The sequence below is a fragment of the Microtus pennsylvanicus genome, chromosome X, assembly GCF_037038515.1.
Source record: "Microtus pennsylvanicus isolate mMicPen1 chromosome X, mMicPen1.hap1, whole genome shotgun sequence".
NCBI lineage: Eukaryota > Metazoa > Chordata > Mammalia > Rodentia > Cricetidae > Microtus > Microtus pennsylvanicus.
In genome coordinates this window covers 131829877-131842980 of record NC_134601.1, presented here as the reverse complement: position 1 = coordinate 131842980, position 13104 = coordinate 131829877, and the positions used below count along the sequence as shown (strand labels likewise).

Sequence of the window (13104 nt, the reverse complement as noted above, 5' to 3'; positions counted from 1 at the left end):
TTCTGGCTCCCCAACTACTTGCAGAATCACCCTCTACCAGGGAACCCACAGCCATCATATTTGGTTAGGACCCAGAAAAGTTCTTTAACCAGGGACCCCACAGCTGCCATACTTGGCTGACACTCAAAACTGCTCTGTACCAGGGACCTGACACCCATTATACTTGTCTAGGATTCAGCCATTCCTTCTAGCCCATCTCTTGCAACTCCCCAGCTACCCGCAGAACCATGCTCTGCCGGGGACCCCCACAGCTGCCATACTTGGCTAGAATCAATGTTAGGGTAACAGCAAACCAAGAATGAAATATCCACTGAACAAAGGCCATGGCCAAATAGCTACATCAGGAAATACCTCCACCATCGTAATTCTGGAGGCCTAGATGCCAGCACAAAGACACATACCATGAATAACCAAAGGCAGTATACCTCCCCCAGAAGCCTACTGTAAAAGGTTCTGGAAAATGCAATTTAGCTGAAGCACAAGACAAGAATTTCAAAGTTGTAATTATGAATATGTCTAAGGACCTTAAAGGATATGAATAAATACCTAAATGAAAATCATAAAATACAGACTATTGGCTGAAATAATGAAAACAATTCAAGACATGAAAGTAGAACTTTAAAAAAGAAATTAAATCACTTAAGAAAAGCTAAACTGAAATAAAACTCATAATGAACAACTCAGAAAGTCAAACAGAACCTCAGAGGAACGCCTCCTGAGCCAACAGACTGAGAGAATCTCAGGCACTGAAAACAAGGTAGAAGAAATGAATAGCTCAGTCCAAGAAAACATTAAATCTTAAAAAAAATACTCCTTGTACAAACCATCTAGAAATCTGGAACACTATGAAGAGATCAAACTTAAAGATAATACGTATACAAAGAAGGAACAGAAACCCAGATCAAACGCACAGAAAATATTTTCAAACAAAATCACAGAACAAAGTGTCCTCAATCTAAAGAAAGAAATGCCTACCAAGGTACAGGAGGCATACAGCACACCAAATAGACTGGACCAAAAAAGAAACTTCCATTACACATAATAATCAAAACACGAAATGTTCCCAATCCCCTAGGCTAGTGGTTCTCAACCTTTCTGATGCTGCAGCCCTTTGCTAATGTTTCTTATGTAGTGATCCACAGCCATAAAATTATTTCCATTATTTCTTCATAACTATAACTTTGCTATTCTTGTGAATCATAATGTAAACATGTGTCTTCCAATTGTCTTAAGCGACTCCTGTGAAAGCATCATTCTACCCCAAAGGGGTTGAGAACTGCTGCTCTAGACTTACGTTTAGCCCAGATGCCTCCTTCTAGCCTTTCATCTCAAGCATTGCTTCTCAGTCAGTAGAACCCATCCTCACACAAGGTCTCACAATACTTTATAGCTTGGTGACCTCTCTGTTATCTGTATGACAGACAACCCACCAGCCCCTAGGCTGTTAAACTATGGAACCCTTCTTTATGGAAGAGGTCACATTCACTTTGCTTTAAGCTTCGTTGAGCATTGAGATAATTGTTACCAAAAAGTTTTTTCCCCAAAACTCTGCTACATTTCAGTGCCTAAAACAAAAACTGCCTGGCTTCAGGCTCTGGAAGTTTGAACCAGCACTGAAAAGTGAGTAGTGTTGAATTGAAGTTCCTTCCCACCTCCCACAGGTTAGCTCTAACATTTGTAGGGACCCTCACAAGTACCAGATGGCTTTGGCATAGAATTCTATCAGGCCTACAAGGAAGAATTAATGTCAATCCTCCTGAAATTACCCCACAAGAATAAACTGAAGAAACATTCCTAAATTCTTTTTATGAAGCTACTATACCCTGATACTGAGACCACACACACACAAAAGACCCAGTAAAAAAAAGAAGATTATAGTTTGCATGGTGGTGCCAACAGACTAAAAAAAAGTGATCATTTAATTAGTCACAGAAAAGTCTGATAAAATCCAATGCACCTCATGATAAAAGTCCTGGAGAGACTGGGATACAAGGGACATACCTAAACATAATAAAGTCAACCTACGTTAAGAATATAGCCCACATAAACCTAAATGGAGAGAAACTCAAAGCAATTCCATTAAAATCAGGAACAAAACAAGGATGTCCGCTGTCTCCATACCTATTCCATACAGTACTTGAAGTCTTGGCTAGAGCAATTAAGAGACCAGGGGGATACAAATAGGAAGGAAGAAGTCAAAGTATGCTTGTCTGGTATGATTTTTTTTACATTAGTAAAAAGCAAGTAACTTCTATAGCTGATAAACACTTTCAGAAAAGAAAGAGGATATGAAATTTATACACAAAAATTAGTAGCCTTCTTATATATAAACAGACTGAGAAATAAATCGGGGAAAGGGTACCTTTCACAATAGCCTGGAAATTTACATAGAGGTAGCATTATAAGGACTGAATAGGTTATAATTAGAAATATATGTGAATGTATATACATATATGTATGCAATAGCAATTATTAAAAAGGAAGTTATGAATTTCAAGGAGAGCAGGGAAGGATATATGGGGGATTTGGAGGGAAGAAAGAGAAAGGGGAGATATTATAATTAAATTATAATTTAAAAAAATAAAAGGAAAAAATAAAAAAATAGTATCTTGGAATAACTCTAACAAAGCAAATGAAATACTTATATATTTAAAACTTTAAAACGTTGAAAGAAGAAATCAAAGAAGACAGAAGATGGAAAGATTTCTTGCACTTGTGGGTTGGTAGGATTAATTAATTAATTACGAAAATGGCCATTCTACCAAAAAAATCTATAGATTTAATGAAATTCCCATCAAAATTCCAACACAGTACTTCAGAGAGAGTGAAAAATATTTTTAAACTTCCATATGGAAACACAAAAATTTCAGAACAGCTAAAACAATCCTGAATAATAATAATAATAAACCCAGCTGGAAGTATCACCACCCCCAGTTTCAAGATGATAAAAATGCTACAGACACTATTTAGTTGCTGTCAATAAGAAATTTACTTATTTTTTAAAAAATCCGAATGCTGGCATTGTCCAGAAAATTTTAACAGGTTTATTTATAGTTGTTATGAAGTTGAACTGTTGAAATATGTTCACTGGAACATTTTGCTTGCATTAGTGCTTTAGATCTTGAATTTATATTAAAAATTCACACACAAATGAAAATGGAAAAACTGCCAATACCTGATTTCTGTCCCCAATTTTTCCACTTGCAATCATATACTTAGGTACCTTTTGACCCCATGGAAAAAATATCTAATATTCAGAACTACTAGCCTAGGCAGTTTGGATGCTCACCTTACTAGACCTGGATGGAGGTGGGAGGTCCTTGGACTTCCCACAGGGCAGGGAACCCTTTGGGCTTTCGAAGGAGGGGGACTTGATTGGGGGAGGGGGAGGGAAATGGGAGGCGGTGGCGGGGAAGAGACAGAAATCTTTAATAAATAAATAAAATAAAAAATAAAACACCACAAACAAACAAACAAACAAACAAAAAAGAACTACTGATAACAGGAAGAAGAGGAAATTTTTTTTTAAGAATGAAATGTTTCCCCTCATAGTGGACTCTTAAGCACGTTCTTCGCATATGTGGCGTGCTGGGTATCTTTTGGCATAATTGTTACACGTTTGGCATGGATAACACACAGCTTGGTATCTTCAAAAAGGCCAACCAGATAGATCTCGCTTGCCTCCTGCAAAGCACCAATAGCTGCACTCTGGAAGTGCAGATCTGTTTTGAAGTCCTGAGCAATTTCTCGCACCAGACGCTGGAAGGGGAGTTTGCCGATCAGAAGTTCAGTGGATTTCTAATAGCGTCTGATTTCACGGAGTGCCACAGTACCAGGCCTGTAACGATGAGGTTTCTTCACCCCTCCAGTAGAGGGCGCACTCTTGAGCTTGGCTTTTGTAGCCCGTTGTTTTCTGGGCGCTTTACCACCGGTGGATTTACGGGCAGTCTGCTTTGTACGAGCCATGGTATGGGCACCATGTTCATTGCTGCTCTAGTCATAATAGCCAGAAACTGCATATACCCATTTGGAAGTTATTTTGTTCTGGGAGATAAGCTGTACTGTGGGTACAGAGGTGTGGATGAGTTGGAGAGAGAGAGAGAGAGAGAGAGAGAGAGAGAGAGAGAGAGAGAGAGGGAGGGAGGGAGGGAGGGAGGGAGGGAGGGAGGGAGGGAGGGAGGGAGGGAGGGAGGGAGGGAGAGAGAGAGAGAGAGAGAGAGAGAGAGAGAGAGAGAGAGAGAGAAACTTAGAATCAAACTTTAAGAGACTGTAACATTTGATTAATTTGTCCACAAGGATAAAGCCATGTAAAATTACCTCCAAAACTTAAAACCCACAAGAAAGGCTTCCTGAAGCCTGTAGTTCTGAACTATTTATCCCGGGCCTTCAGAGGAGCTAGGACCACTGTCGTGAGTACTAGTGGCATGAATTAGTGTCTGCCCCCTAAAAGCCTACCGTCTAAAGGGGGAGAGAGGGAACATCAGAATTGCATACAGTATTGTTAGCATCGTGAAGGACTACTTCTGAATGAGTGAAAATATGAGCTGATGCCATAGTATGGAGTGGATTTAACTAAGCGGGAAAAAGCTAAGTGAAGGAGACCTTTTTAGATGGAGAAAGCACCAAGCAATGAGGCTGCAGGATTCTTCTGCAGAATGAGTTTGAGCCTGGGATGAGTGTGGAAGCTGTCAGGAGTCTGAGTCAGATGTCCAGAGAAGACACGTCATATGTCTTAGAACTTCATTCTGTGAGCAATGAGACCAATAGGAAGAGGTTGGGTTGGTGGGCTCTTTGAATAGCAGATATGAGCATAGTGTTGTATCCACCATATTCTCAGAGTCTGGATGAAAGCAGGGGATTACCTATTTCATGTCCACCACAGTACCCTGTCACTGAACTGAAAGGAACATTAGTTGCTGAGTGTGGCAGAAATGGTAGCAGGTATGAAGTCTGAGCGTCATTCTAGCAAGGTCCAGAGGACTCTGAGAATGCTTCCATATCAGGGTATACTTTGTGAAATATAGAATTGTTTATAAAAGATTTTTATTAATTGCTTGGTTCTTATGACAGGATTATTTGATAAAATAGCTACCAGCATGTGGGAACATGATCAAATCCTGTCCAAAAGAGATAGCATTATCTAATTTATTCACAACCTCATTAGTTTGCTCTGCCTCTTTTTACTCTTACCTACTTTGTTAGAAGATAAGTAACATCTCTATATTTATAAAACGCCTTTAAATGTCTAGTCATTTATAAGCCTTTGCAGCAATATCCTTTTAAGCTTAGCTCAAATAAGGATTTTTCTCAATTAGAAGTCATTTGTTCTATCTCCTAATGTGTTTAGTCTGCTATTGCCCATTTACCGAACTGATAAATGAAACCTATCAGGACAGGGATTGTATAGTTTTTAAGCACTTTGATTTATTCACATTTAACCCACGACATTTTAAAATCAAGAAGATTATTCACTAATGGCCTTTTCCCAAATTATTTCCTCAGTGAAAAATACAATCAACTCAGTGCTGGAGGAGGCGAATTCCATTAATTATTCCTTTAAGATAGGAAATGAATACCTTGAGGGAAAATGAGCATTCAAATACATGCCATGCCTTCACTCAGTTAAGGCCGGAGAGCTACTCTAGGATGTCCTCCTTCACAGAAAAGTCTGTCAGATATTCTAGGCCTGTAGGCTGAAGATGGATGCCCCAATATTACAGATGAACCTTGGGTGACTGTTCACGCAACCGTCTGTTTCTGTCATTTCTCACATGTTCTGAAAGTTGCTTCCTTGCATTTCCTGCTTATTCAGGTAATATTATTTCCTTGTTGGGTCTCTGAGGGAGTCGAAGACTTTAGAGTTATAGTTTTTCTTGATACCAGATTCAGAAAAGAAATTCACTTAAGAACTGTAAAAAAAAATAAAAAAATAAAAAAAAAATAAAAAAAAAGAACTGTAAAGCGTATAAGGTTGAGAGACACAGAAAGATAGATTTGGTAATGCAATTTAGAATAGAAAGTGAAATTAGGTACAACCTTTTGGACTCACCAAAATAGGACAGAAAATGGAGTATTTTCTCTGAATTTGTCAAATGTTTCTGGACTAGACATTGTTGATTTATTTATTGTCTGTATATGTTGTATATTGTTATTGTATATAGTTTTTCTTATATTAGTTATAACCTTCCTTTTATTTTAGAGAAAAAGGGGGAAACATGGTGATATTTTGTTTGTGCTCTAACAAATAAAGCTTGCCTGAGGATTAGAGGGTGGAGTTAGTCACTAGTTAACCATAGAGGTCTGAAGACCTGTGTGGGGACACACACAGATGTGAGCCTGTTCCACCTTGTCTGGATATCAGAGAGTTTGAGCTTATTTTTGTTCTTTAAAAGTTGTTGACAACAGGTGTGGCTACAAACAAGATATCCTGACCTAGAATGTGGTTACTTCGTGTTTTGGACATTAAGATGGTCCATAGAGGTGAATCTTCTCCACTCTGACCAAAAGTCGGAGACTTCAAGCCTACTTCTGCTCTTTTTTTAAAAAATAGAAGGCTTGCCATAGGGAGTGTCTGCCTACAGGATACTTGGTCTAGGGTATGTTCACTGCATATTTCTACCCCAACCATCATATACCTTTACTCAGGAAATAATGACTTGATGTCTCAAGTATTGAAGCAAGTAACTGTTCTGGTTGTCATTTGTGACATGTTAAAGCCGCCTTTTGCCTTCTTCTCCTCCTTTTGTATCGGAGTATAAAAGGGTATGGAAAATAAATGCGGGTGAATTCAGCATTCAGTATTCACCGAGTTGCCCTCCTGGTCCTATCCCATGCCTCTGTATTTCTTTCATATTTCTGTTTCTCCTGCCTAACATTTCTAACATTCATCCTCATACTCCTACCCTGGAACGTACAAACCTACTGTAGCTAGGACCATGGCAGAAGTCACCCCAAAGTGTGGCTTACAACAGATCTGTATAGACAGGAGACAGGAAGTGATATGGCTGGGCAGAGAGAAGAATATAGGGCAGGCAGAGACAGGAATTTGACCCTTTTCAGTCTGAGGATTTCATAGAGGTAAGAACTCTAGTGGCTGGCTGCTCTGTTTCTCTGATCTTTCACTTTTCACCCCCTAATATGACTCCGATTAAGACCAATTAGAATTTGTGCTACCGGCCACAATTCTAAACTTGAGACCTGAAGATTACAGCCAGAGAACAGTGTCATACACTGCCCAGAAGGAGGGGTGTTTTGATCAGAGCCTTGGATATTTAACCCTTGCCATGATTGAACAACCCACAGAATGGCAATATTCCCAATGTGATGTAACTTAGCTTTCTTTTGTAAGTAGTGGAACTCAACCTAGTTGTTTAAATTATGTTCTTCAGTAATAATATATCTGAAATTACCTGACGTGACTGAGAAGAAAACACAGAACACACAACAAACCTGCTTAGGAGTTTATTAGAGGGAGTGTGTACAGGCCTGGGAAGTCAGTGTGCAGACAGAGAGCAAAGATGTCCAGCTTTTAAAAGCTGCCTAGCACATGCGCACAGGGGGTTGATGTGGTTTTATCATACGCAGATGACAGGACTTATGCATGCATGCGTTCAAGGGCTTAGCTGAGCCATACATGGATGATGCAACCATGCATGCACGGGGGTGCGCGGGGGGGTGGCATTAGGCACTTCTACCCGAGGGCTTGTCCTCACATGCAAGGCCCTAGAACCTGGAAGTGTCAGCCTTATTGTGGCTGAAATCATAACAATGTCATCTGTTGATAGGCATTTAAAAAGTCTCATAATGATTTTTATTTGGTGAAAAAGTGAATATCTCTACAACAATATGGTATTTTGATATATGTATATATAGTAAAGAGGTTAATGACAATCACACTAGCAAATACCCATTTTCTTCCAAGTTATATTTTTTACTTTATGTTCTTAGTAACTTTTCAGTATGCAATGCAGTGTTGCTAACCATAGTCCTCCTGCTGTATATTGACCTCTAGACTCACATCCTAGCTTCATGACTGTAACTTTGCATCCTTAGTACCCTCCTCATGCCCCTGCCCTTCGTAACCACCATTCTGCTCGGTTTCCATGTTAAGCATGTTTTGAGTTTGTATATACATGAGATCATGCAGCATCTTTCATCTCATGTTTCACTTATTATACTTAAGATGATGCCCTTCAGGTTTATCTGTATTGTCATAACGAGTTGTTATCAAAAAGACAAGAAAACATGGTCCCACTGCAGTCCGGGTCTGTGTTGAAGTCCGTCGCCCATGTAGATGCTGGGATCAGGTCAGTCGTCTGAGTTCATGTTGGGGCCAAAGGAACATGCTGCACCCGGGGCCATGTAGATCTCTATGCTGCTACTGGATGCCATGGTGACATTCATGTCTGGGTCTATGACCCTACTGGAGCCAGGGTCAGTGTTGATATTTGTGGCCTTTGTCATCTCAGGGGACCATGGGAACCATGGCTGATGGAATTAGAGGGCAATACTGAGATGACCCTGCCCGTTGCTGGCCCTATAGCGGGCCTTGTCCCTTTCTGGAAGCTACAGCAGATGAACTGGCCCCTACCCTCATGGGAGAGCTCCGCCCCCTTCGCACTTGGGAAAGGTGGCCCCAACCCTCACCATGGGCTGGGGAAAGCTGATTCTAATGGCACTGGCATAGGAAAGCTGGCTCCAACCATCTCCTGAGACGGCAGTCCCCAGTGGCCTGAACTTAACTACCACCCAGGTCCACAGCTGGGCCTGGGGTTGGCACACCCTAACATCTATCCCATTTAGGACCTGCTGCTCATGAAGGGACTGATGTGGAACAATACCAGCAGGATCTCCATGACTCAGGGTGGCTGCAGCATACCACAGACAAGTTTTGGTGAGGATCCAGTGATGATGGTGTATCAGAAACCAGAGGCCTTGAACCAGGCCAGTGACTCATTGCAACAAACATTTGCAAGTAAAGCTGATTAGACAAAAGGTGTACAATGTGACACATTGCAGCTCCCAATGCCACCAGGATGAATGAAGGAGGTGTTGGAGAGGCAGAAAAGACGGAGGAAGGAAGAGGTGTGTTTTTTTAATTATTCTTTTTTGTTTTTCTCTTTGTGTTTGTTTGCTTGTTTGTTTTGATTTGATGTTTTAATGTTCATTTAGGGGACATTTAGCGGGCACTGCAGAAGGGGGGAGGTATGAAGGAACTGGGAGGTGAGTGGAATTAGGGTGCATGATTTGAAATTCCTAAAGATTTAATAAAAAAGGATGTTAAAAAGACAAGAAAAATGTTTTTCAGTGTGTACAGAAAAGAGAAACCTTTCACATGGGTATTGGGAAGGTAAAATAGATCAGCAGTAAATTAGAAAACGGTAAGAAAGTTCTCTGAAAATTAAAAGTATGAACATGATGTGACCCAGTGATTTAATAACTAGATAACCTAAGGAAATTAAATCAGTATTTTGAAGAGATATTTATACTGTTGTGTTCATGTAGCATTATTCTCTTGTGAAAATTAATATGAAATATTCTACTTAATCTAATAACAAAGATTCATGAGCTTAGTGAATTGATTACAGTTGTGAAAAATCAATACTTGGTTTTGTGTCACTGAAACAAGGTGAAAAGTGATAGTGTAGTCTCATTGTGTATAAATGTGTGTGTATATATATATTACTATGCAATCATTGATTTATCAGTTTCATTAGGATGGAAGCTTCATGAGAATGGAGACGTCTAGCTTTTCCACTTTTAAGAGTGCGAACAGATCATACCACACCCTTCCCTTCATGTCATGTACAAATAACAAAACACGCTGAGCCAACTGTCAGTGTCTATTTTCAAAATTACAGTTTTCAAACATTCATAGGGCAGTTTTAAAGCCTGAATGAGGACCTTTTTAAAGAGTGAATGTTCGGATATGTAAAAGGTGGGTGAAAATATGGAACATGGGAGCCGGGACTCCACATCAGAAGATGGGCTTGGAGAGTAGAGGCTTTCACACAACTCCCCTCAAATTGGCGCCTGCATAGACAGCATGCAAAGTAGGCGTCATTTCCCTTCTATTCAGAACGAGGCATTTTCTTCTGTCTATATGCAGTCATCTTACAAGTGGCCTGGAATTAACTCCAGGATGGGGAATGTTGATAATGGCAGGATTGTTTATCAGAAATTCTCCCTTCTATAAGAAACCCCTTTGCCTGGAGATATTTTATCTGCAAGTCCAAGGAAAATCTTTATGTTGTGTGCAGAGCAGGGTGAGGGAAGGAAATCAGGGTCTGTAGAAGTTTTATGATATATCTAGGAATGAATTCTACGATAATCAGTTTGTAAATGGGAGTGAAACTGATGGAAAGACGGAATATTTTCTATAAAACTTACTAAGACCTTGTGCCTTGTGACTAACAAAGTTAGAGCATATGATTCAATAGCTTGTTAGTACGTCAGAAGAGTCATACAATCATGATGATATTCTAATTTTAAAATGTTTCCATTGTCCTCCAAAGCAATGTTATGCTCCGTATCAATCATTCCTCATCTCCCTTGGTGCTTTAGGCCATGCTAATCACTAACGTGTCCTTTGGCAAATAGATTTGTCTATTTGCGATATTTTTGAATAAGCTGAATCATAGAATATGGTCCTTTGCTTTTGGCTCCTTTTCACTTAGTTCACAATGTTGAAGGTTCATCCCTGTTGTAGAATTTAGCAGTATACGATCATATTTCCCATTCCTCATCCAACTCTCCTTGTATCCGCAACACATTCCTTCCCAACTTCATTCTTCCTCCCCTTCTCCTCCTCCATTTCTTGATAACCTGCTAAGTTCAGTTAGTGCTGGCCAGAAACTTCCTGTGCTCCAGAATAGAAGAAACCAATGTTTGTCGTTCAATGTACTCAGTTAATGGTATTAAGTTACAGAAATTCAAGCAGATTAAGGCATACATATTCTTTGGAGCAATGTCTTTTGCCCAAGGTCATCTTTTCTATATAGGTATCTAGCTACATCAATACTATTTATAGAAAAATAATTGTCTGGATTTTATGTATGTGGTTTATGCACGCCTATGTGCATGTGCGTGGGAGCCTGCGGAGGCCAGAGGTCAACTCATGATTATATTTCCTCTATTGCTCTGCACATTGTTTTCTGAGACAGTCTCTTCAGTGGACCTGAAGCTCACTGATTTGGCTAGAGGCAGGCTTGCCAGTAACCACCAAAGTTCCGCATGTCTTCAACTCTCAGCACTGGGGATATAGACATATCCCATCACACCCTGACGGTGGGATCTGAACTTAGGTCCTCACGCTTGCAAGCACATTACCTACTGAGCCACATCTTCTTTCCCTCCTTTTTGCTTCAGTGCCCTCATTGAAAATGACTATAATTTTGAAGGTTTATTTTTAATTCTTTATTTCATTTGTTTGTATGTCACTGTACTTATAATAACTATCTCTTTTACTCTTAATTTGTAATAAATTTTGAAATTGAAAATCTAAGTCCTATACTTTTTTAGAGCTAGTTTTGGCTCTTCTGAGTCCTGGTAGATTCTATATGAATTTTAGGATGATAATGTAATTTAGGCAGAGAAATCAGTATGAATTTTCACAAGAATTATGTTGAACTTGTAAATCAGTTTGAGGTATATAATCATCTTAGTGATATTATGTCTTATAAACCATGAATATGGGTATTTTCTTGTTTAGAGCTTTCCCAATCTTTTTTAATCAATATTTTATTGTTCTTAATGGGAAAGTCTTGCATTTTCGTAAATATATTTCTAATTATTTTGTTCTTTTCTATGCTACAGTTAATCAAATTATTTCCCCCTTTAAGCCATCAGTTTTGTATTTAGAATCCATTCACAGGAATTGTACTTGGGAATATGGCATGACATTTCTATATATTAACAGTGTATAAATCAGATGAGGGAATTGGTATAGCCATCACCTCAAACATGTATCTGTATCTTTGTAAGAGCGACAGTCAGGAATGATTTAATTTCCTTTTCAGATTGCTCCTTTGATTCTGTGTACTGCTATAGTTTGAATGTGTCTCCAAAAAAGTATGTTTTGAAAACTTAATTCTTACTGTAACAGTGATATGAGCCTAGTGGGAGGCGCTTAGGCCACAAGGCCTCCACCCTCAAGATTCTATTGCTACTGAATGTAAAAGGACCTAAGTTCTGAGGTTGATCTCGTTTCCTCTCACCTTCTTCTGGAATGAGGTATAGGAAAAAGGCTCTCAAGAGGTGCTGGATCCTTGATCTTGGACTTCTAAGCCTCTAGAACTATAAGATAGTACATTTTAATTCACTATAAATTACCCACTCTTGGGTACATTGTTATAGCAGCTCAAAATGAGCTAAGAGATATATCAACCTTGGATCTGGAAACTGTATTTGGACAGCTGTGATCAATATGAGAAGAGCGAAGATATATTTAGGATAAACATAGAATCAAGACTATAAAATAGTTACTTTTCCTGGGTATGTTTGTGATGTATTAGTGCTTCCAAACTTTAATATTAAACACATGAATCTCCCAAGAATTTAATTAAAAGTCAGACTGTTGTCATGGGCCTTGGGATGGGGCCTGGAATTCTGCCTTTCTAGCAATGCCTCAGAGTTTTTATTTTATTATTTGCAAATTAAAATTTATTCCAAATTATAATACCTACAGTATATTATTTTCCCATTTGACAGATAAGATGGGAGGGCAGGGTAGCGGAGGGAAGGCTATGATGCTTGTGCCACTATTGTACCAGGTGGATTGTTTTGCCAGGCCAGGTGTTACTGTGGCCTGAAGGTTCACAGCTGGGTAAGACTCGTGGTTATTTTTATCCTCAGTAGTAGGAGTAGGTGTCTAAAAGCTAGTCCCCTAAGAAGGCTATTGCAGACTGCTGTTTTACTGGGAATAACGAATGGTACAGCATTAATACCATCCTTAGGGTGTCAGGCTATAAGTTTAAGACTATGGATAAGGCTCTGGCCATATAGCTATGTAGGGAAGACTATAGATAAGTAACCACATTTTTCTACTATTTTTCATCAGAATATTAGATAATTGATATTCCATAAGCAAAACATAAGAGACAGTCT

The 13104-nt window shown here is 39.3% G+C and overlaps 1 protein-coding gene across 1 annotated transcript; it reads right to left on the bottom strand.

Annotated features, from left to right (window-relative positions):
• Window positions 1–3546: 3546 nt before the first annotated feature.
• On the bottom strand, window positions 3547–3966 carry LOC142840539 (histone H3.3A-like). Its single transcript, XM_075957013.1, has 2 exons — window positions 3862–3966; window positions 3547–3759 (listed from the first exon to the last, which is right to left on the bottom strand). Exons 1-2 carry the CDS (start codon window positions 3964–3966, stop codon window positions 3547–3549), a joined length of 318 nt encoding a protein of 105 aa, XP_075813128.1.
• Window positions 3967–13104: the final 9138 nt, after the last annotated feature.

Excerpts from the sequence above, each read along its gene's own strand:
- LOC142840539 (XM_075957013.1), bottom strand. The coding sequence starts at position 3,966 with ATGGCTCGTACAAAGCAGACTGCCCGTAAATCCACCGGTGGTAAAGCG. Across the intron at positions 3,760-3,861 it reads GTGCGCCCTCTACTGGAGGG|CGTCTGGTGCGAGAAATTGC; the intron begins GTGAAGAAACCT and ends CTCCCCTTCCAG.